General features: G+C 52.8%; 7 protein-coding genes across 7 annotated transcripts; 3 read left to right on the top strand and 4 right to left on the bottom strand.

Annotated features, from left to right (window-relative positions):
* Positions 1-1,345: 1,345 nt before the first annotated feature.
* On the bottom strand, positions 1,346-3,280 carry J4E83_005195 (uncharacterized protein; the record flags this gene model as incomplete). Its single annotated transcript, XM_049332115.1, has 2 exons — positions 1,346-2,928; positions 2,980-3,280. 2 exons carry the CDS (start codon positions 3,278-3,280, stop codon positions 1,346-1,348), a joined length of 1,884 nt encoding a protein of 627 aa, XP_049188566.1.
* Positions 3,281-8,588: 5,308 nt separating this feature from the next.
* Positions 8,589-9,966, top strand: J4E83_005194 (uncharacterized protein; the record flags this gene model as incomplete). The annotated part of the gene is made up of 3 exons (XM_049332114.1): positions 8,589-8,939; positions 8,991-9,074; positions 9,124-9,966. The coding sequence occupies 3 exons, from the start codon at positions 8,589-8,591 to the stop codon at positions 9,964-9,966; spliced, it is 1,278 nt and encodes a 425-aa protein (XP_049188565.1).
* Positions 9,967-11,124: 1,158 nt separating this feature from the next.
* Positions 11,125-12,999, bottom strand: J4E83_005193 (uncharacterized protein; the record flags this gene model as incomplete). The annotated part of the gene is made up of 1 exon (XM_049332113.1): positions 11,125-12,999. The coding sequence occupies one exon, from the start codon at positions 12,997-12,999 to the stop codon at positions 11,125-11,127; it is 1,875 nt and encodes a 624-aa protein (XP_049188564.1).
* Positions 13,000-13,565: 566 nt separating this feature from the next.
* J4E83_005192 (uncharacterized protein) lies at positions 13,566-16,544 on the bottom strand (the record flags this gene model as incomplete). Its single annotated transcript, XM_049332112.1, has 1 exon — positions 13,566-16,544. One exon carries the CDS (start codon positions 16,542-16,544, stop codon positions 13,566-13,568), a length of 2,979 nt encoding a protein of 992 aa, XP_049188563.1.
* A 188-nt stretch (positions 16,545-16,732) lies between these two features.
* Positions 16,733-17,211, top strand: J4E83_005191 (uncharacterized protein; the record flags this gene model as incomplete). The annotated part of the gene is made up of 2 exons (XM_049332111.1): positions 16,733-16,924; positions 16,999-17,211. The coding sequence occupies 2 exons, from the start codon at positions 16,733-16,735 to the stop codon at positions 17,209-17,211; spliced, it is 405 nt and encodes a 134-aa protein (XP_049188562.1).
* A 327-nt stretch (positions 17,212-17,538) lies between these two features.
* On the bottom strand, positions 17,539-18,198 carry J4E83_005190 (uncharacterized protein; the record flags this gene model as incomplete). Its single annotated transcript, XM_049332110.1, has 1 exon — positions 17,539-18,198. One exon carries the CDS (start codon positions 18,196-18,198, stop codon positions 17,539-17,541), a length of 660 nt encoding a protein of 219 aa, XP_049188561.1.
* An 880-nt stretch (positions 18,199-19,078) lies between these two features.
* Positions 19,079-19,946, top strand: J4E83_005189 (uncharacterized protein; the record flags this gene model as incomplete). The annotated part of the gene is made up of 3 exons (XM_049332109.1): positions 19,079-19,304; positions 19,393-19,686; positions 19,744-19,946. The coding sequence occupies 3 exons, from the start codon at positions 19,079-19,081 to the stop codon at positions 19,944-19,946; spliced, it is 723 nt and encodes a 240-aa protein (XP_049188560.1).
* Between the last annotated feature and the right edge of the window lie 123 nt (positions 19,947-20,069).

Below are 20,069 nucleotides of genomic sequence, written 5' to 3'. Positions count from 1 at the left end.
CGCCTCGTAGTTGTCAGGCTGCCTCGACATCCTGCCGGGCGCAGTGTGGCCAGCTTCGTAGGTAGCAGAAGAAATTGGATCGTAGCTATCAGCCTGTTCGATCGTTTTCTCCAAGTCGGCGGCGATCCGCTGTTCGCGGCGCGGCTTTGGTGCGTGGATAAATGTCTTGTAATCACCGTGCCCATCATTTTCAGCAAGATGAGACGAAACCTGCGTCGGCAGCGTTGACTGGTTCCCACTTGATGCCTCAGAGCTCGATCCAGAGTTACCAAAATGTAGCAAGAAAAGGTCGGGATGTTGCGCCCAGTATCGTTTAGTCTTGTCGGTAGTTTCGTCGAAATCTTGCCGTGTATGATCAGTCATGTTGCTGAAATACTTTTCAGCCATCCATGCTGGCGAGGCGTGAATGTGTTGTAAGAAGGCTTCGTGCTTACGGGCTGCCTGGAACTCTGGGCAGTCTTGGTGGTCTGGCTTATCTGGGTGAGTTTGCTCCACAACATCGTCATGCTCTTGCATGGCAGGCTTGTTGATGGGAGCGGCCTGGTTGCTCTTGGAAGCTGCAAGTTGAGAGGACATGATGCGGGTGGATGCGTGTTCTGTTTTCGAAAGTGTAGTCGCGTGATGTTGGTATGCGCGTGGTTGAGAAAGTGTCTGGTTTGGTGAGTGCACTTGGGTGAAGTTAGTCTGAAAGTCTTGGAGGGAAAGTGAACAAACAACTGCCTTTACTGTGAGATGGGAAAATTGTTATATACATATCGGAATGCAAAGACGAAAGCTGCACTAACGCAACTATGGTTGAGCTGCGATACATTGGCCAATGCAGGATAGTCACTCATACTGCCACATTAAGCAAGTCTGGCATTGTGAGGATGCCTTGTAAGCTACCCCTGGGACAGAGTTGAGAACCAAGGTAGCCGAAAAGAGTGGGTCGCCAACCGGAGCGCAAGCTTACAAAGAACACGTGACGAGCAGTGTAATCGCGTGGTACAGTTACGAAGAGGCCATAGGAAGTGAGTAGAAAGTTGTATTCAATTATGAGAGGTTCCAGACTTTTCGAATTCCAGAGCAGTCGAGATCAAACACCGAAAGAAAGGAAACAGATGGGTATCAAGGCTGTAGAGAAACGCCGCACCCTATGCGTGATAGGAAACAAAAGTACAACGAGAACAAGACAAAACTAGTACAGAAACATAATGGAAATGAAACGAGGTCCGCGAGCCTGCTTCCGGTCATACCATGACCAAGTTTGAGGAGCGACCTCGTCTCCGAGAGGACAAGAGTCCCAAAAGCCTGGAAGGCTGCCGGAGCGACCGATGTGGGATGATATCCATCTGGAAATCTCCCTTCAATCGCCAAAATGTTCACGCTCACGATGTTTCGCCTCGTAGTTCGCGTTGAACTGGTCCAGTAGGCCCGGAGCTTCGTCGCATGTCGCAGAACGAGAGGGCGTGTTGTGTCCCGGCTGGTCTGAGTCCAGCGCACCACGCGGAATGCCGTACGCCATGTGGAGATTTGTGATCCGGCGCTTGTTGAAATGCTCTACCGAAGCCATGACGATACGCTTCTTCTGGTAGTCGTACCGAGCAGAATTGCTCTCCAACGAGGTGTCGGAGTTGCGACGGTTGGCGGCCTTCTCGTCTTCGCTCTGGTATGAGCTTGCATCTGAGCTTGACTCTGACGGTGAGGCAGCACTGATCATGTTGGTGAAGTGGCCTTCGGAGACCACTTGGTCTGCCTGGAAGCCATATCCAAGTAAGACCTCGCCATCGTGACCGCGGGGAAAGATAAGAGAGCAAACTTCGAGCTCCCATTCTATGTCGCTCGCTTTCTGGAGCTCGCCCTCTACTTCAGTCATGTCGTCTGCCTCTCCAATAGGCTCCAGTGGCTCACAGTACACCTCACTAACGTCGGAGAGGGTGACGTGATGGACAACCAAAGTCTCAATGGATGAGACCCAGCCAAGGACGATATTTCGCTTGCGCTCCGGAAATATGTTCTTGAGCGCGATAGGGTCATTGAAGTGATGCTCCCCTTCGTCATCACTGTATTCGCTGATGATGTCGCAGATGCAGGTATCATCCACATCGGCAACATGCTTGCTGTTACGCATGATGGTGCGCATCTTGGCCTGTAGAAGAAGGATGACGCTGCGGTCGTCAGATTCCAGGATTCGGGGGATATCCAATTCCTTCAGAGAGATCTTGCGCAAGGCCTTGTGTTCTTCCTCGGTCTTCGCGACGTCAGGAATTAGATCTTCGATCTTGACCTGCAGCAGGCGACCAGGTTCCAGAAGCGCAGCTGCGTTTAATTCAGCTTGCATCATCTTCTCGGCCTCTGGGGGTGCGTCGCGGCTCGCGGCGTGAATAGCAGCGCGAAGCCTCTTCGCGGGTGGTGCTCCTTTATGCTTGTTGACAACAGGGAAGACTTTCCTCAGGAGTATCTCATGCGCAAAGATATCGCTGTCGGGGTAGTCTTCCGAAAGTTCGAGCGCGACGTTGAACCAAGGCCTCAGAAGATAGAACTCTTCGTGCCATGGCGGGACGACCGGGAAGTCGGGGTTCTCGAGGAGCTTGGCCGCGAGAAGGCTGTAGTCCTTTTCCGCGACACGGCCGGCGGGGAAGTCATCCAAGAAGAGGTTGAACTTGTTATGGCGGCTCATCTGGTCAGCTGTGTGAAGCTTGACAGGAGACGAGCGTGTGGGTAGCTCCGGGACATGTAGAGCCCCCATCTCCAGTGCTAGCTCGATCTCGGACGCTACTGCACGAAGGGTCGCGGAGAGGCTATCGTGGGGTATGCGAATTAGGTTCACCAAGATGTGATCCCATGCTTCTCGATCGACCTGGGCCACAAGGGTGGGGGCCACAAGGGTGGTGGATGCGAGGGGAGTCGAACGCAGAAAGCTTGTTGCGCTGAGAATATCCTCCAGTGCTGGCGCTGTCAGTGTCTTGGCCTATGAACTACATTTGAAGATCGGCGTACCTTTCGTCTGCTCCTGCTCCAACTTCAAGGCGACTGTTGCAGCGCTCACTGTCGTCTTGCTCGGAACTGACCAGACTGAACCCAGGCGCCGAAACTTGGCGTAAGAAGACAGTCCAGGGGCGCGGGTTGAGCGGGTGACTGTCTGGCGAAGATATGTCTCCGCAGGGGGTAGAGCGCCAGTGCGACTACCACGCGCGCCAAATGGGCCGCTGGGGTGCTCGAAGATGGTGTACGCATTGCTGAAGAAGTACGGCGCGGCGGGAAGAGAAAGGTAACTCGTGCGTAGTCCGAGGTGAGCCATGTCGGCGGCTTTGTCGGGTTACAGAGAGTGGTGGATGTTTTGACGACTCGCGCGAGTGGTGAGACGGTAGAAGCTGTTGTTTGTATATATCAAAGTTCCAAGCGCGTGATCTAGGCGTCGCTGGGAACTTTCGCGGTTCTGGGTTAGCGTATCGTAGTGAAGTGTACACTTGAAAGGGGCTCGTGCTTTCTGACGTAGGTTGAAGTAGTGAATTCTGAGCAGAACCTTCCAAAAGTGCACGAAAAAGGTTATGGGTCGCGTGACCATACAATCACGGCTGCAAAGGGCGCCTATACTGGCGCGCAGCCTATGTCAGTCGCAGAATGGACGCGGTCTCTAGAGTAGGAATATGGACTGTGCAGCATATGCTTGCTATCATACAGTCTTTACTTTACCAGAACAGTTGCGCTGCTGTTTGCTATAGACACTTCAGACCTATCGGCTTGCTGACGCTGTTTGTGAAGAGTTACTCTCCATGGACTCCTTGGAACCAACGGTAGACGCATACAGCGCACAGGTCATGCTCGCGGTAGCCATTCCCTGAAGCCGCCGTCGATTATATGGAAGCCCGAAATTCCATGATTGCGCTTGTCTCGCGTGAACGTGAAATCTGGCCTTCTTTCAAAGTTAGGTGTATGGGAAACATGTAATCGATCCGAATATTGGTGGTGTCTACCTCGCGGTAGGCAGCAAAGTACCGGCGAAATTCCAAAGTCATTTCCAACCATATCCATGCTCTTTACAAAGTTGGCTGTTCGCTCGTGATAGCATCTGTGAAGACATGGTTTATGTGTCCAACCAAACTTCGAATGGGGAGCGAACGCGATCGGGCAGCTTCAGCTGTGCGGGTTCCTAAGGCATGCTTGAGTTACGATGAGTAATGGACTTCTCTCTTGAAGATACCCCGGTGATCACAGGGAATGGTCGTTGTGCATGACGGAAGCTGGGTATAGTTGAAGAGGCAGGAGGAAGCCACGTTGGGTGGAGGTTTGCCGATGACGTCATTTGCAAGCGCCGTTATCGCTAGGGCAAGTCACCACCAGCCCATCCTTCACGCTCCTAACGCCACGCACAATACCACTCTAGTCGAGGAACAACCATGCGAAGTCTTCAATACTCAGACGTTCCGGTTGGAGGACGCTCGCGGGCGGGTGAAATTAGGAAATCTCGCAACGACTCAACTTGTCGCGTTTTGCAGTTACACACTAAACGACTTTCGTGTTCATCATGCCTAGGTATACTTTCAGCTCTACCCGTTCACTTTAAGTATCGATTGGCATGCCTGCGAAACGTTTTTCGTACGGTGCAGGCACGTGCGCATCGCATACTACAGGTCACCACCATACAGCATAGCGTTTTTCAGTGTCGCATTTCCACACTTTCAAGGCTATGCAGCAGATACAATTAGGATTCAGACCGGTCAGGGTCTCCGCCCGCTCATCACTGCTTCTTGCTTCCCGTCTGTGGTCTCGATCAGCCACAACATGGCAGGGGACATTGAGGCCACCAATCAACATCGCGAAATGACGTCCGAGATTGTCAGCTCGCTTAAGGTAGTAAGACGAGAATTAAATGAAGGAGCGCATGTGCATGTAAGCTCTGCAGTCACACATGTTAGATCCGCAGATAGCGCTCCTGGTGGCGCTTGATAAAGAACGGCATCACGCCGCATGTTCGCACATCTCCAGTTCCTCACATGGGACAGTTTTTCTATATGCTACTGTTATAACATCTGCGAACGGATGGAATCGTCTAATCCTTGAGCCGAGGAAAAGAACACACTGCACGATGACAACCGGTGCCCATATCGGAGATCCTCTTTCGACGAAGTCACATCCTCCTGCAACTCCAAATCCCGAGGCTGCCACCGGGTTTGGGACATACGCAGAGTATCTAGCAAAGCTGGAGAGATCGACTGTCGTGTCTCATGCCTATCGCAACGCTGATCAACTATGGTTAGCAAGCTTCGATGAAGACGGTCATTGTATGGGCTGGAACTATTGTAACCCATTCAAACAGAATAGCCTTGATGTTCCGAGGTGTTTACCCGCGCCAGACGGAAGCGGTGTCAGACCTCACATAACAGTTCTTCCTTCCCATGGTTTTCGAACGGTACTACAAACTCCGGATGAGGATGTAGCCTATAGAGTAGTCATAGTGGCTGCTGGATCTAACGCTATTGTCCCTCAAACGAAAGGCGTCCTCGGTTTCGGTCTAGATCTGGGACCTGAAATATTCGAATATGCTCAGATATGTCTCAACAGACACGCTGCGTTGCCTCGACCTTGGCACAAGGTTTCTCCGGCTTTACGGATCGGACAGAATGCTTTGTGCATCCTTGAGGCTAGGCCAGGGAGACCTTCCAAGACTGGTATCCACAGTCTCACAGTACCATGCAGACATGTTAGCTGACTCGCACCGCAGCAATTCTTTTTTTGGGGAACAATCACCCTTTGCAGAGCTGGGGCTTAACACCCAGAGTTTCTACTAGCTCCGTAATGTACCCACCTCCAAGGCCGTCACAAGTCTCGGATGCATTGTCCTATGCGGCTGATCAGCCTGACGACTACTACCAGACCACGTGGCTTGTTCAGCGCTTCATCACATCAGGAATCGGCTCCAATAACTCTTTCGGCAAGGGCAACTTTCTCTACGTCTGCTTGGCGGCGCTAGTCGAGTTACATTTATCTACAGTACCTCTGAATGTGCCTCATATCGGCATGCATGATTTGGAGTCTGAGGTGAGACTGGAACATCTCGGGGAATACGGACAGAAACGAACTTTGAACCCCTTTTCTGCTGACCCAAGCATGATTTGGGCTGAATTGAGGAAGGATGTCGACAAGCAACGAACTACGCTGCGTTGGATAACACGCTTCTTCCGGCAGCACTTCGATTACAGTAACCGATATGTTCAAGCAGCTTTTGATGATACGGTGGAATGCTTCAAGTTCCGAGTGGAAGACCTCGAACAATACGAGGCACAGCTCAGAGATCATCTATCGTTGCAAGGCACAAGTAAAAGCATTCGTATGGCGAAAATGAGTATCCGTGAGAGTAAAAGAGTCATGCTATGTACGGCAAAATCTATACACACGCTAGTACGAACGCTAACGCTTCAAGTGACGGCTTTAGCATTCATCTTCTTGCCGGTCTCTCTTGCAGCTTCAGTATATGGAATGGTACAAACACCTCGCTTGCTGCGGATATGTACGCTTACTAACAGTCATCGTAGAATGTGCAGCAGATCAACAGTACTGGTCATTCCATTAGCGCCTTTGTGATCACAGCTCTCGCGATGTGTGCCTCTTCTGTAACGCTGTGGGCTACTCTCGCGGCTTTCCAGTCTTACAGAGCTCGTCTGATATCCGAACAAGAGTTGAAGAGAAACGCGACACATCCATGGTATAAAGAAATAATCATACACGGGCCGCTTGGACGGAAACACCGGTTGCTGTACAAAATCAGGTGGCTATTGTACGGCCGGTACTGGTCTAGATTCGACTGAGTCTTAGAAGAATGCGAACTTCCTATTGATACCAATAGGATCATACCGTGCATGTCTTTCGCTTGTACTTTTCGATGGGAAAACACCCGATGTGATTGACATTTTGATTGGCTCTGCTGAAATCGTAGCAACATGAGTAGCAAGCAAGGAATTGCTCATGCGTACTGGAGTACATTGGAGCATAACGACCGTAGATGTTTGAAACGACAACAAGCTATTGGAGTCTTATCATTATACTTGACAAAATTCCACAGTTGTGAAGGCGGAAACGTTCGCGTTCGAGCAGTAGCCAGGAGTTCAGGCATGGGTATGTACGTGTCTCTGCAATGATTAGTGATAGAGATGCACTATAGGTATCTCAATTATCCACTCAAGTCGCGTGAGCATGCTTCAAATAGACAACCAAATATCCTCGCAAGAAGACCCTTCAGCTAGGAGACGCCCGGGCATCGAAGCAAAGCAAACAACGGATGCGTTCCCGCGCAAAGCAATGCAGTGCACGCTACGAGAATATTCGTGATGAGCCGACGAAGACCTCCAAAAAACCATTCAAGGACGAAGTCGCAAGTCCGCCTGCCAACGCTCCAAGAACTCTTCTCACAACTCCGCCACAGGAGGTGATCAACATGTCAGTCAGCCACGAAGGCGGAGTTCGGGCCATGTACCTCCGTGGTGTATCCTCGTAGAGAGAATATGGCGCGCCAAGTATCCCTTGCCACGCTGTACATCATCAACTGTAAGACTCGGGCTTACCTCGTAGAAGCGGTGAGGCTGTTCACATTGAGCGACGAACACGGCGGGCGGTGCTGTTATCAGTGAATCTCGTCTGCGCACTTGGCACTCCGCGACGTACCGGAGTGAAGCGCTCAAAACGAACTTTTTGATTAGACGGTCGGTGGTGGAGTTTGAATGATCTGCAAGCGGTTGTTTTGACGTGCATGGGCCACTCCAGACTCAGATTGGACTTGGCGGGCAAGCGCGACGGGGTGATGACATCATCAGCTCCGGCTGAAGCGCGCACCGAGGCACACATGTTCAAAGCTCATGAGGCTGGTGAGAATGCGATATAGACATTCTGAATCAAGTCTCTGCAGTTTCTGAGACAGCGTGGCGATTAGTGAGGGAAATATGTGACGATGTGCTCCACTTCCCCTGGGCAACCTGGCAGCTCCCGAGCTAAACCATGCGCTGGTACCCGCTTGGCGTCTACACAGCCTACCTCACCAACCACCTCGTCATCTCAACCGGCCAGGAAAACAGCAAGCCAGCACTGCCCTCCTCCCCCTCTCGATAACTAACCACTTTCGCCGGGTCCTCGCTGCGAAGACACAACCTCAAAGCATTTGCCAATTCTCCTAGCCTGTCTTCCGCCAATCGCAGGGCGTGCATTCGGCAGCTACCTACCAGACCAGCGAGCTTGGCTTCGACAAGTCATATACTGCTAGCTTTCCCGCGCCGTGCGCATCTGACTCTTCTCCCGAACAGCAATGAGTGAGTAACAATGGCCCTTTTGATTCATTTTCCCGCACGCGGCAGTTAGCCGGCCTTGTCATAGTCGCTTCGCGCAGCCTTGGTATTTGGATCGACCCTACAACACCATCGTTGTTCGGCTTTCCTAACCAAACCTCCATCGCCGCCGACCGACCGACCGGGGCGCAGCACAGCACCATCATCAACTTCCATCGCGCACTCGGCCCACGAATTATATATCGCTAACCTGTGCCCTTGGCAGAAAACATAAAGCAGTCGTTCCACCGTCACGGTCGAGCACAGAGTTATCACCGTCACCAGCAGCAAGCCATGCCCCAGCCCGCCAACGGCCGGCTCCACGATGAGCACACCCCGCTCATCGGGCGCACCCAGAATTATGAGGACGAGTCGCGCGTCAAGACTATGCCTAAGCATGTCTTGCATTTGATCTACGCGACACTCGCCAGCAACTACGTCAACGTCTTCCTCGTCTTCGTGCCGCTCGGCATCATCGCCGGCGCATTGCACTGGAACCCTACCGTCGTCTTCGTCCTGAACTTCATCGCTATTATCCCTCTTGCCGCACTCCTGAGTTTCGCGACTGAGGAACTATCCGCTAAGCTCGGCCAAACCCTTGGTGGTTTGATGAATGCGACATTTGGAAATGCCGTCGAACTCATTGTAAGCTTCCGCGCGCATCCATTGCGCTGCAACATTGACTAACCGCAACAGGTCTCTATCGTTGCGCTCAAGCAGGGCGAAATCCGAATTGTCCAAGCCAGCATGCTGGGCAGTATTCTGTCCAACATCCTTCTTGTGAGTCAAGCTATTCCATTACTCATACTTCAGCGCTGACTGTGACCAGGTGCTCGGATGCTGCTTCCTCGCCGCGGGCCTGACTCAACACGAGAGCCGATTCAACGAGACCGTCGCATCTACCATGTCATCGCTCATGGCCGTCGCATCCGCCTCGCTCATCATTCCCGCCACCCTCTACGCCGTCATGCACGGTGACAACAAGAAGGACAACCTCGAGACTGACAAGAACATCCTGGTCCTCTCCCACGGCACTGCCATCATCCTGCTCATCCTCTACATCCTATACCTCTACTTCCAGCTCTACTCCCACCACAGTCTCTTCGCTGATGTCGAAAACCAAGAGGGTGGCGGTGAAGAGGAAGAGGCCCAGATCTTGTCTCCCGTCGCTGCCGGTGTTGCGCTCGTCATCGTTACCGTGCTTGTCGCTGTTTGCGCCGAGTTCCTCGTTGATAGTATCGACTCGATTGTGGAATCCGCACACATCAGCAAAACATTCGTCGGTTTGGTCTTGATCCCCATTGTCGGAAACGCCGCTGAGCACGTTACCGCCGTCATCGTCGCATACAAGGGCAAGATGGACCTCGCTATCAACGTCGCCATCGGATCATCCATGCAGATCGCTCTCTTCGTCACCCCCTTCCTCGTCATCCTCGGCTGGATCATGGGCCAGCCCATGACTCTTCACTTCCAGGGCTTCGAGACGATGATCTTCTTCATCTCCGTCTTGATCGTCAACTACCTGATCCAGGATGGAAAGAGCAACTACCTCGAGGGCGCCATGTGCATCGGTATCTACGCCATAATCGCGCTTGCGTTCTACATCTACCCCGACAACGCAGCTGGTGACATCACTGTTGACGTCGTCAAGCGCTTCTTCGCCGCCACCTAGATCGTGCAAGCGTGCTAGCTGCAATCGATTCGCGTTCGCTGAGCGGCGCGATGAAACCCATTTCCTTTGTACAATCTATGTTCTGCTCTAATATATCTTGGCACAAGACTACAGAACGGAAGGGCCTCTTTGTTTTCCTATTTGCTACTGCATTTCCTTGGTTCCTTAGTCTCCTTGTACGAGTATCTGTGGGGCGGTGCAGCTGTTCTTGGCGTTTTATCTACTTGTGGCAGTGCATCGGAACGATCGGCTGCCGAAAAGTGGAGTGTGGCTTGACGATCGAATGTGGTCTGAGCTTGGCAGGGACCTCATGTTGGTAAGGTGGAAGGAAGGGAGGGGAGGATTTGTATATGTAGGATCAAATGAACTGTCAAAAAACATCGATTGGTCTTGTCGTCGTGGATACTCGTATTCTCAGGACAAGCTATTCAAACAACATCCCAACCCTCCTACTCGATCACCAACCCCATCACATCACAACCTCCTCACCGTCCCGCCTTAGCAAACTCCCCCCAAGCCGCCGCCCAAACCAGATACCACGTCCTACTCGCCCCACCATCAATCCACCTCTCATCCCAAAACCCATCAATCCCATCCCTGAAAAAGCTATAACTCGCTCTCGGATCAATCAACGCAAGATTCGCATATAAGATCCCGCGCCACCCTCCCTCCACATTCGCCCGCCCTTCCGTGAAAAACGTATCCCATTCCTCTCTTACGAACCCCCGGGGCCGGATCAGCGAGGTACACGGCGAAACGGGCACGATGTGGATGCCGTGAATGAGAGAGGTTTCGAGACCGAAGTACGCTATTCGAATGTGTTAGTCCACAGTGCGTTAGACGGGGAGGCGAAGGGGGTTCTTGATGTGTATGTATGTGTACATGTGCGGATGTGGTGATGGGCCTTACAGCAACAGCAAAAGGTACTATGACGGGCATACGTACTCGCGTGATCGATTTTATTCTCAAACAGGATGCCCGCGACTTTATTTTGCGTGTAGCGGTTTGGGTGGTTTGTATTGTTGGAGCGGATGTACATGTACGAGTTGAAGCAGCGGGCTTGGATGGCGAGTTGGAGGTTTCCTGATTTCTCTGTTAGTCCACTCTTCACATCCCAACCTAACCCAACACGCAGTCATTCTGGTAGATGGTAGAATATCACTCACCCCTCTTCTCCATATTCGCATCCCCACTAACCCTCCCCCACATCTTAACCGCATAGCAAGAAAACGCATCTTCCCCCGTACTCTCCATATCCTTCCCATCCGCACTCTCAAACAACCCCTTCGCCCAACTATGTCCATGCCACCAGTCAAACGCGCGTTGGAAAGGGTAGTCCCGGCCGTTGTAATCACTCTCCGCATAGTCCTTCACCAACATATTCGTCCACGCCTTGTTATCCCCCTGGTTCAACCACTCGGGATCCAAATACCCGATCACAGCAGCCGTGTAAACAAAGTATGCGTAGTGGAAATGATGGTCGTTGTAATACGTATTCCCGAAATCGGCATTCGGGTCTGTGAAGCCGGCGGCGGAGACGACGCCTTTCCAGCTGTCGTCGTAGTAAAGCGGATTACGCTGTTGGTTTTCAACATACCGCGCGAATTCCTGTTTTAACTTGTCCAACCCGGCGTTTGCGATGGCTTCGTGGTTCAACACGTCTTTGATGACCCAGACGATGGTTGCGAATTTGGACAGAGCTTTGCCGGCGAAGTACATGGAGTCTTGTGGTATGCGTTCGGTCATTGCGCGGCGGAGGTCGCGTTCTGCGACGGCGGCGATGAAGGCGAGGACTTCAGGCGGATAACGCACTTTGGCGTTTGCGCTCATGGTGGGGTTCCAGGGACCGAAGTGCATGGTTAGGGGGATGGCGGGTTCGATGAAGGTCAGCTTTTCGGCCCAGATGGCTGTTGCTATGCCTTTGGTTGTGGTGCGCAGGCGCAGGTTGGTTATTTGGTTTCGCATCTCGGGGTCGAGGGATTGGATGTGGTGCGGTAGGGCGAACATGAGTAAGGGTGAGTGGCCGATCTTTGTGTATCGAAACGTGTAGATGCCTTTGCCGTCTGGTACTACGGCGGTGAGTCTGGCTTCGCATACGAAGGCTCCACAGGCTCGGTCATACATGGCTTCTCCTTCTGCCCCGAGTGGGTTCTTCGCTACTTGGATCGTGCCTTTGAAGGCTGGCGGGCCGACGAGCGTGTTGGCATTGATTCTGGCGAACTTCGTGGCGTCGTAGTCGAGACTCGCTACTGGATTGATGTACATGGCCCAACACGCTCCGTCCTTGTCTTTCAGACGATACTTGACTGTGCGGCCCATGATGATCGGTCCCACCACGTCCACGAAGCCGCGACCGCCAGTCTGTATCATGGGCGTTGCGTCTCGATAGCCAGCTGTGACGAAGCTCATGCCTTGAACAACAGGGAAGATAATTTTAGGTTCTTTGGGTGTGGAATGCGCGTTGAGGTTGATGTTGACGGAGAAAGGGAGATGAGTGTCCGTGGTAAGAGTAGTGCGAGCATCGAGTTCGACGGCACTGAGGATGAGATGCTGTTTGTGTAGCGGATTGATGTAGCCCTTTGCAGGATGTCCCGGTTCGAAGACCAAATCCTTCTCCTCAATATGGCTCACGCACATGCCCCATGTTTGCACCGTTCCCACATCCGATGCCGACTTGCCCCACCATATCGAGTAGGGATGTGTCCAAATAGGCTGGTTCTGCTGACCCAGAAACGCATTGGCGTAGAACTTGTTCGTGTGCAGAGTTGTCTTGTCGTCATCCTCCACGCCCGTTCTAGGGACTGGGTGATGACGGCCAATCGGTATCTGCGGAAGAATGCTGTCTTGCTGTATAGGCGTGAAGATGTTATCGGGAGGTATCTCGTCGGGAACGGTCGAGCCGTTGTAGCCTAGCGAGGTCTTGATGCCTTTACGCGTCTCGCGCAACGTTCCGAACCAACTATCCTTCTTGCTGGATTTCGAAGACTTCGAAACCGGTCGGGGGTCGCCGACGCGAGATTGCGATGGTCCCATCGACGCTATCTTAGGGTTCTGGAAAGGGAGCTACCTGAGCCAAATGCTCGATGTGAACTACGTGTTAGTCTTCTCCGTGTAGGCTCGTAGGCGTGATAGTAACCGTGTATCAATACAGTTGATAGACAAGTAGGTGGGTAGCGGAGATATCGGTTTAGGTTGTAGGATGCGGTCTGCAGGCTGCGAATGACCCATTGTCTGGTGTTACTGTCGCGATGGGCGCAGTGAGGGTTGGGAAGTGACGCCTGGCCAGTTTGCTCAATACCACGAGGTTTGCGCATTTGCGCGGTCAAACGGCCGCACCACGGCGGCATTGCGAAGGAATGTACGATGTATCACTGAGTAGAAAGAAGAAAGACGAGGGAAAAATGACATGCAGTGGTGGATCGTAACATGTGACTCTGTAAGGAAAGGTGGAAGGAGGGGGAAGTCACGGTGTAAGTGGAAGGAGGAGCTTTTCCACGTGGCTTGCAGAGGTGACTGCCAGCACGAGACACACAAGTAAGATTGGAAAATTGATCCGCTTCCATTGCAAGACAAGCGAATCTTTGCCTGCTACCGTCCGCCTATACCAGCGGTTTCCGCAGCGGCGCAATAACACCCTGTTTAACAATAACCCTCGGCCTCGTAACGTCTTGGTGCGTCTTCTTAGTAACCCACTCCTTGCCCTTCGGCACGCGCAAACTCCTCTCATACTGTTCCCTGTTCTCGAACGGGAACGGTAGCTGGCTAGCCATATACTTGACGTTAGGCTTCTGCCTCTTCTCATTGATGATGACCTTGTCCATTTTCCTGTCCTTCCGTCTATCGGCATCGATACCAGGTTTCTTGGTTACTGTTTTAGCGCCGAGGTTACGCTTCTTCTCGGCCTTGGACATGCCGTCACCGGTCCAGGAGCCCCAGCCAGGGAGGATAGAAACTTCTTCGGTTGCTTCTTCATCTGCGATGGTGGCTTTCTTTTCGGCGTCGAAGTCGGCTTCAACGTCGTCGCCGGCGAAACCCTTTGCTGTGAGAGCTTGGTTGCGCATGACGACGTCAAGATCGATACCCTCGTCTTCGATGCCTTGCTCGTCCATGTCCTCATCTTCTTGACCACCAATGACAGTCGCCCAACCATCGTCATCGGCCGTTGTAACGCGTTGCTTCAAGAAGTCGTCTACCTTGGTTTCTTGAGGTTTGGTCGCTTGCTTTGACTTCTTTTGAGGCTTGGCTTTGGGCGTAAGCTTAGGAGCGACGGCCTTAGCTTGCGTAGTGATGGTCGTGCTACTTGTGGCTGGGAAGAGCTCAGGCTCGGTTGTGGTCTTCTTCTCCTTCTTCGCCTTGGTCAAGAAAGGGTTGGACTCTCCGCTGCCGTTCTCTACAGGTGCGGCAGCCTTGCGCTCTTTGCGGGCACCATTCGAGAGACCACTCAAGCCGTTCTGTTTGGCAGGTTTCCTAGATGATGCTGTGTCCGCGACAGACTCTTTGCCTTCCGCATCCGGGTTGGCTTCGTTCTCTGCGTCGGAGTCTTCGTGCTCCTCGAACTCGCTGCGGTTAATCTGTATAGCCGGAGCTGACACGTCGGCGTTGGGACCGTATCTTCTCCGTCCTGCCTTGGTGGCGTTCTCATCGATTTCGGCATTGTCACTGTCTTCACCTGCAAGCTCGCGTCTTAGGGCTTCAACAGCTTCGTCGTTCTGTGCGCGTTTCGCAGCCTCGGACTTCTGCATAAAGGCCATCTGACCCAGCTTAGACTCCTTAGTCGAGAAGGGGTTCGACTTGAGCTTGCCGAGAGATTGTTGTAGTGCGTCGTTGTCCGATTGGTCGTCGTCATCGTCGCTCTCTTCCTCCTCGCTTGGCACATCAGATGCTTCCTCATCGTCATCGCGCACGGTCTTGCCCTCAACGCGACGACGAAGCTCCTCGTTCCGTCTGGCCATCTCAGTCACACCATCCAGCGCATCTTGATCCCAGTTCGCTCTTCCAGTAGCCTTGATGCCCTTAGCCCACTTGCTCTCGCGATGCTTAGCCCCCATGCGTTCCTCAGCTCTCCGGCGATCATTGTATTCACGCTCTTCCTCGGACAGATCAACGCCATCGGCCTTGAGCTGCTCACGTTCCTTCTCCAGCAGCTTCTCGCGCTCCCTGCGGTGCACTCGCCGATAAGACTTGCTCTTGATCTTCTTGATGCGCTTGGCGCGAACCTCTTCACGGAACAGTAGCTCTCGTTGCATTCGCAGTTCTGCACGTCGCCTGAGGACCTCCTCGACTGGAAGTTTGTTTGTTTGGAGCTCTTCCCACTTCTGTATCTTTTCCTCGTCTTCCTTGCCGTTTGACAGCCCGCTCTGCTGGAGGATGGACTGAATTGTACTTTCGAGATCGTTCGTAGGTGCGGCGGTCGTTGTGGGAAGGAGTGTCTTCTCTCCCATGTCGCCTCCGGAAGGGTTCTGGAGAGGGAACATCAAATGTTCGGCGCGGCGGTTTTGCTTGATAGTGTCGGTCCACCTCTCAAGAGTCTCGTTCGCTTTGGCGTTGGCCGCGGCGCGGTCGAGCTTGTCTTGCTGTCGCTTTGGTAAAGGCGCGTCTAGTTTCCTAGCAATGTCGTTTCGTTTCGAGGATTTGTCGTCTTGCAGCAGCTTGAGTGCCTTCTTTTTCTCCGCGTCGGCGACCTTGGGCTTGAAGCTTAGGAGGTCGACTTTGCGGGAGACACCAAACTCGTCTGGTGCAGCTGACTCATGGACGTCCACTCTCCTGCCCTTGGGTTTGTCGTCTTCTCGCGAAGCCAACGAAGAGATCAAGTTCTGCAATTGCGCCTGGCGGTCATCCTCATCTTCTTCGTCAGACGAGAGGTCGGATGCGCCATCTGCTGCGGGGTCCTCGCCTTCGCTTGGTTCAGAGTCGCTGTCGTCGAATGCAGAGGCCTTCTTCTTCTTCTCTTTCTCCCTTCGCTCCTCAGCCTCATCCTCCTCGTATTGATCCAAGGCAGTAGCTAGATCGATAGCATCTTCGCCAAGATCGTCTTCATCTTCCTCCTCACCATCTGCACTGTCGCCCTCGTCGAGATCAATGTCGCCATCTTCGTCCATCATGTCTTGCTCTCGTTTCGACTTCTTTGCCTTTCCCTTGTGGTTCTTGGAACTGCCTCTGAACGTGTAGCCCTCGAAGCGTTCCTCGTCGCTCTCACCGAAAGCCTCGTCCGAGTCGATGCTCTCGTCATCGTCGTCGTCTTCAACGTGGCCCATCTGCCAGGTGTTGCCCTCGGAGTCGCTTCCTTCGTCGTAGCTCTCGTCACCAGACTTCTTCTTGCGCCTTTTGGGCCCGTCGTCCTCGTCCTCATCCTCGTCGTCCTCTTCGTCGTCATCACGCGCACGTTTGCGGTTGAAGGCGGGGTCGAATTCGCCTAGGCGGTTCTTGCGCACTTTCGCATCGTCTGGATTCTCGTACTGGGCGATGGAGAAGGCGTCGAGGGCGCGCTTCTGCGCTTTCTTGGGGTTTCGCAACTTTGCGTTGCCTTTGCTTGAAGCGCCACCGCTTTGGATCGAGCTGCGTGCTACTCGGGGCGGCATTTTGGCGTTGTGGTTGAGAGGCAAGGCGGCGGAGCGACACACAGAACTTCTGGGTTTGCACTTTTTTGACGCACGGGCCACGCCCACCTCCGCTCCAAACTCCGCAAACGCCTCGAAGATTGATGGCGGCCATCATCGACATCGTCGCATCGCTCGCTACAACGGCAGGGTCCAGCTAAACCGCCGCCATGAAACCCACGGCCTCTCTCCAGAAGATGCTGCGGCGCCTGCCGCTTTCACCCAAACAAGCCGGCAAGGAATACTACAAGGGAAACCGCGTGGGATCCATGGGCACAATCAACCGATACGGAAACTTCACACCCGACTGGAGCAAGATACGGACATATGTGTACCCACTTAACGGCACACATAACATCGAGGTGCGTACAATGATTTGTTCGGGTTGCGACAGCTGGGAAGACATTGTAGAGATGTAATGCTAACATCTGCATAGTTGACACCCTTCGTAGACTCCAGTCTGGAAAAGGTGCGAGGACTCGACGTCGGCAAGGCAGAGAACTACGAAAAGCGATTCACCGGCGAAGACTACCTGAGGGCGTGGAAGCTGGCTGGTGGACATGATCTCGTGGAGACAGGGAGTGAAGCGGTAGCCACAGGCAGGAATATACCGACACCATTCGAGGAGAGACCTGCAACGAAGTCATGAAGACGGCTGAGAAGGGACAAGAGCGATTGCGATATCTCGGATTCAATCCTGAGAGGGAAATGATACGAGGAAGCGTTGGAACACAACACGATGCTATGGGGAAGACCGAGTGCATGCGCAACATAGCGACAAACACAGACGTAGCGGAGCGCTTCGCATAACGTTGCTACAGCGCCGTGTATGAAAACTTCGAGGAAGCATAGCGTACGTAAAGCCAGGCGGCTATGATGTTGTATATACTGTACATTACTTGGGTATCATATGCTCCCATCTGACCATGTCACTTACACATCACATCATATCACCACACCCCTCTTCATCCCCTCCTCAGCCCTCCCTCCTAACACCGAAGAAATAATTCCCCCAATCCTGACTCCCGGCAACCTCCTTCCACCCCAAACCCGGCACATACACAACACCCATGCACTTGACATTGCCCCAACCAGGTTGTTTCGCAAACCAACTCCTCAACTCCTCTTCGTTGACGTATTTACTCCACTCATGCGTTCCCTTGGGCACAATACCCAAAACATCCTCTGCAACCACGTTCGTAACAACCCAACTCGTCCACGTCCGCGCAATCGTACTCGTTATCAACCAGCCACCCGGCTTCACGTGCGGGAGGACGTGTTCGAGAAACGGGCCTGGGGCGTTTACGTGCTCGATTACTTCGAACAGGGTGACGATGTCGAAGGCTTCTGTGTCTGAATTCGGACGCGGTAGGTCCTCGATAGACGTATTCAAGTATGTAAGTTTACCCGGCGAGGTAAGTGTAGGATCGCGTCGCTTGTGCGCCTCAGCAATGGAGAGGACTTGAGGCGTGGGGTCGATTGCTGTGACGGAGGTAGTGGTCGGTAGGCGCGCGGCTGATTCGGCGAAGATGCCGCCGCCGCAGCCAATGTCTAGATATCGTAGTTTCTCAGACGGGTTTAGTGGGGTTGTCGAAGAGCGGCATGAAGTTATGAAGTCGTGGCGGAGCGGGTTCATGAGGTGGAGGAGGCGGGAGGGGCCGTGGGGGTCCCACCATGATGATGCGAGCGCGTTGAAGTGCGATACTTCTGTTGGGTCGACGGTGGAGGTGGACTTGGGTGTTGGGTTGTGGTGTTTGGGGGCGGTGGTCGATATGCATCGTGAGCTTGCTGGAGGTATTCGGAATGGGGATTGTTTGGTTGCTGTTCGACATGATGAGGTTTGTGGTAATCCTCTCTGTATCGAGCGCACTGCTCTGGCTATGAATTGTGGCTTCATAACGACAATTGAAGCTTGTTCGTGCCTGTGAGACGCGGTGCACGTTGATGTCACCAAAACTTTGGATCTGCGGCCTCGGCCATCTTCATTTCTTAGTCATCCCTTATCGATAGAATGATCCAACGACCCATCATGTCCATGCTTCATTTCATCTTGGAGTTATCCAACGATGGCTTGCTATTCTTTCGTCAAGTCTATCAGCTTGACGATAGGTCCAAGCGTATCAATTTTTGACTTTATTCGGCACGTCCTCTGCTCACACAGCCAGGCGTACTCGATCTTCTAATCATCGATCGTCACCGTCGTCGGAGATGAATATGACGTACATGATGCAATAATTGCTAATGGCAAAACGAATTCCATAATGACGAAAATTTGTCAAACAACGTCAGCATGTAAAGCTGAAGGTCATTCGCTAATGCGCACGTGTGTCGCGCTTACCCGACAGACTTCGCCTGGATGAGCTCTTGTCAAGTCTAACCTATCTAGGACGAAAGGCGCATCTACATACAGCAAGTGTACTTAAAGTCGCGCCATCACAACTTCAAACTTCAAACCCAATCCGCTCTTCTCACTTGCAACTTTTCTCAAGAGCACTACTCTATTCGAAGCATCCAACATGTCTCACGGAATATGGACACCAGAGAACTTTGGCTGGATCGCCGTCCCAAGGAACCGTTCCAACGTCCCATCTGCCGAAGAGGTTGCTGGGATGAACAATGATTCTTACTCAGACCCCATGGACGCCTGGCCCGTAACCGAAGTGACAGACAAGGCGCGCAAGTATGCCCAGGAGCATTTAACCAAGGAGACCTACAATCACAGCATGAGAGTATTCTGCTACGGTACGTACTACCCGACACCAATGCTCCCCATCACCACGATGATGGAAACAACTATAAACTCCTCAGGTCGACTAAAATTGCATGGCAGGTACCTACATCATCCAACACTACTTCCCGGAATACCATTCTAAGGACTTCTTCGAAACCTGGGCACTAACCTGCCTATTCCACGACATCGGCACGACCGACGAGAACATGTCCAACACGCACATGTCCTTTGAGTTCCAAGGCGGCCTCCTGGCTTTGACAAAGTTGCAGGAGTTCGGCGCTCCCAAAATCCAAGCCGAGAGCGTTGCAGAGGCCATCATCCGCCACCAGGATCCCGGTGAGACAGGCACGGTCAGTGCAATGGTGCAGATGATTCAGATTGCTACTGAGTTTGGTAAGTCATGCTTGTGCTGATAGTATTCTGGATAGTCGACTGACTGACATTATTTAGATAACATGGGACTACAACCGCATCTTGTAGGCCGGGAAGTCATCGAATCGGTGACGGCGCAACTGCCTCGGATGGGCTGGTCGGGATGTTTCTCGAGCACCATTCTGAAGGAGATTAGATTGAAGCCTTGGTGCCATACTACGGCGTTGGAGAACTTTGCCGAGTCTGTGGCAGGCAATGAGCTTATGAGACCTTTTGAATGAGCGGAACGTGGATAAGACCAGTGTCTTGAATTGCGAGACGATGTAGCAAGACCGAAAATATGGATTGGGTGCATCAGGGCTGGGTGGTTCGTAAAGGCCACTTGCATCCTTCTTTCCATATAC

The sequence above is a fragment of the Alternaria metachromatica genome, assembly GCF_023757995.1.
Source record: "Alternaria metachromatica strain BMP 0045 chromosome Unknown scaffold_10, whole genome shotgun sequence".
In the NCBI taxonomy this organism is placed as follows: Eukaryota; Fungi; Ascomycota; class Dothideomycetes; order Pleosporales; family Pleosporaceae; genus Alternaria; species Alternaria metachromatica.
Note: the sequence above shows the minus strand (reverse complement) of the source record. Positions and strands in the feature narration are given on the sequence as shown.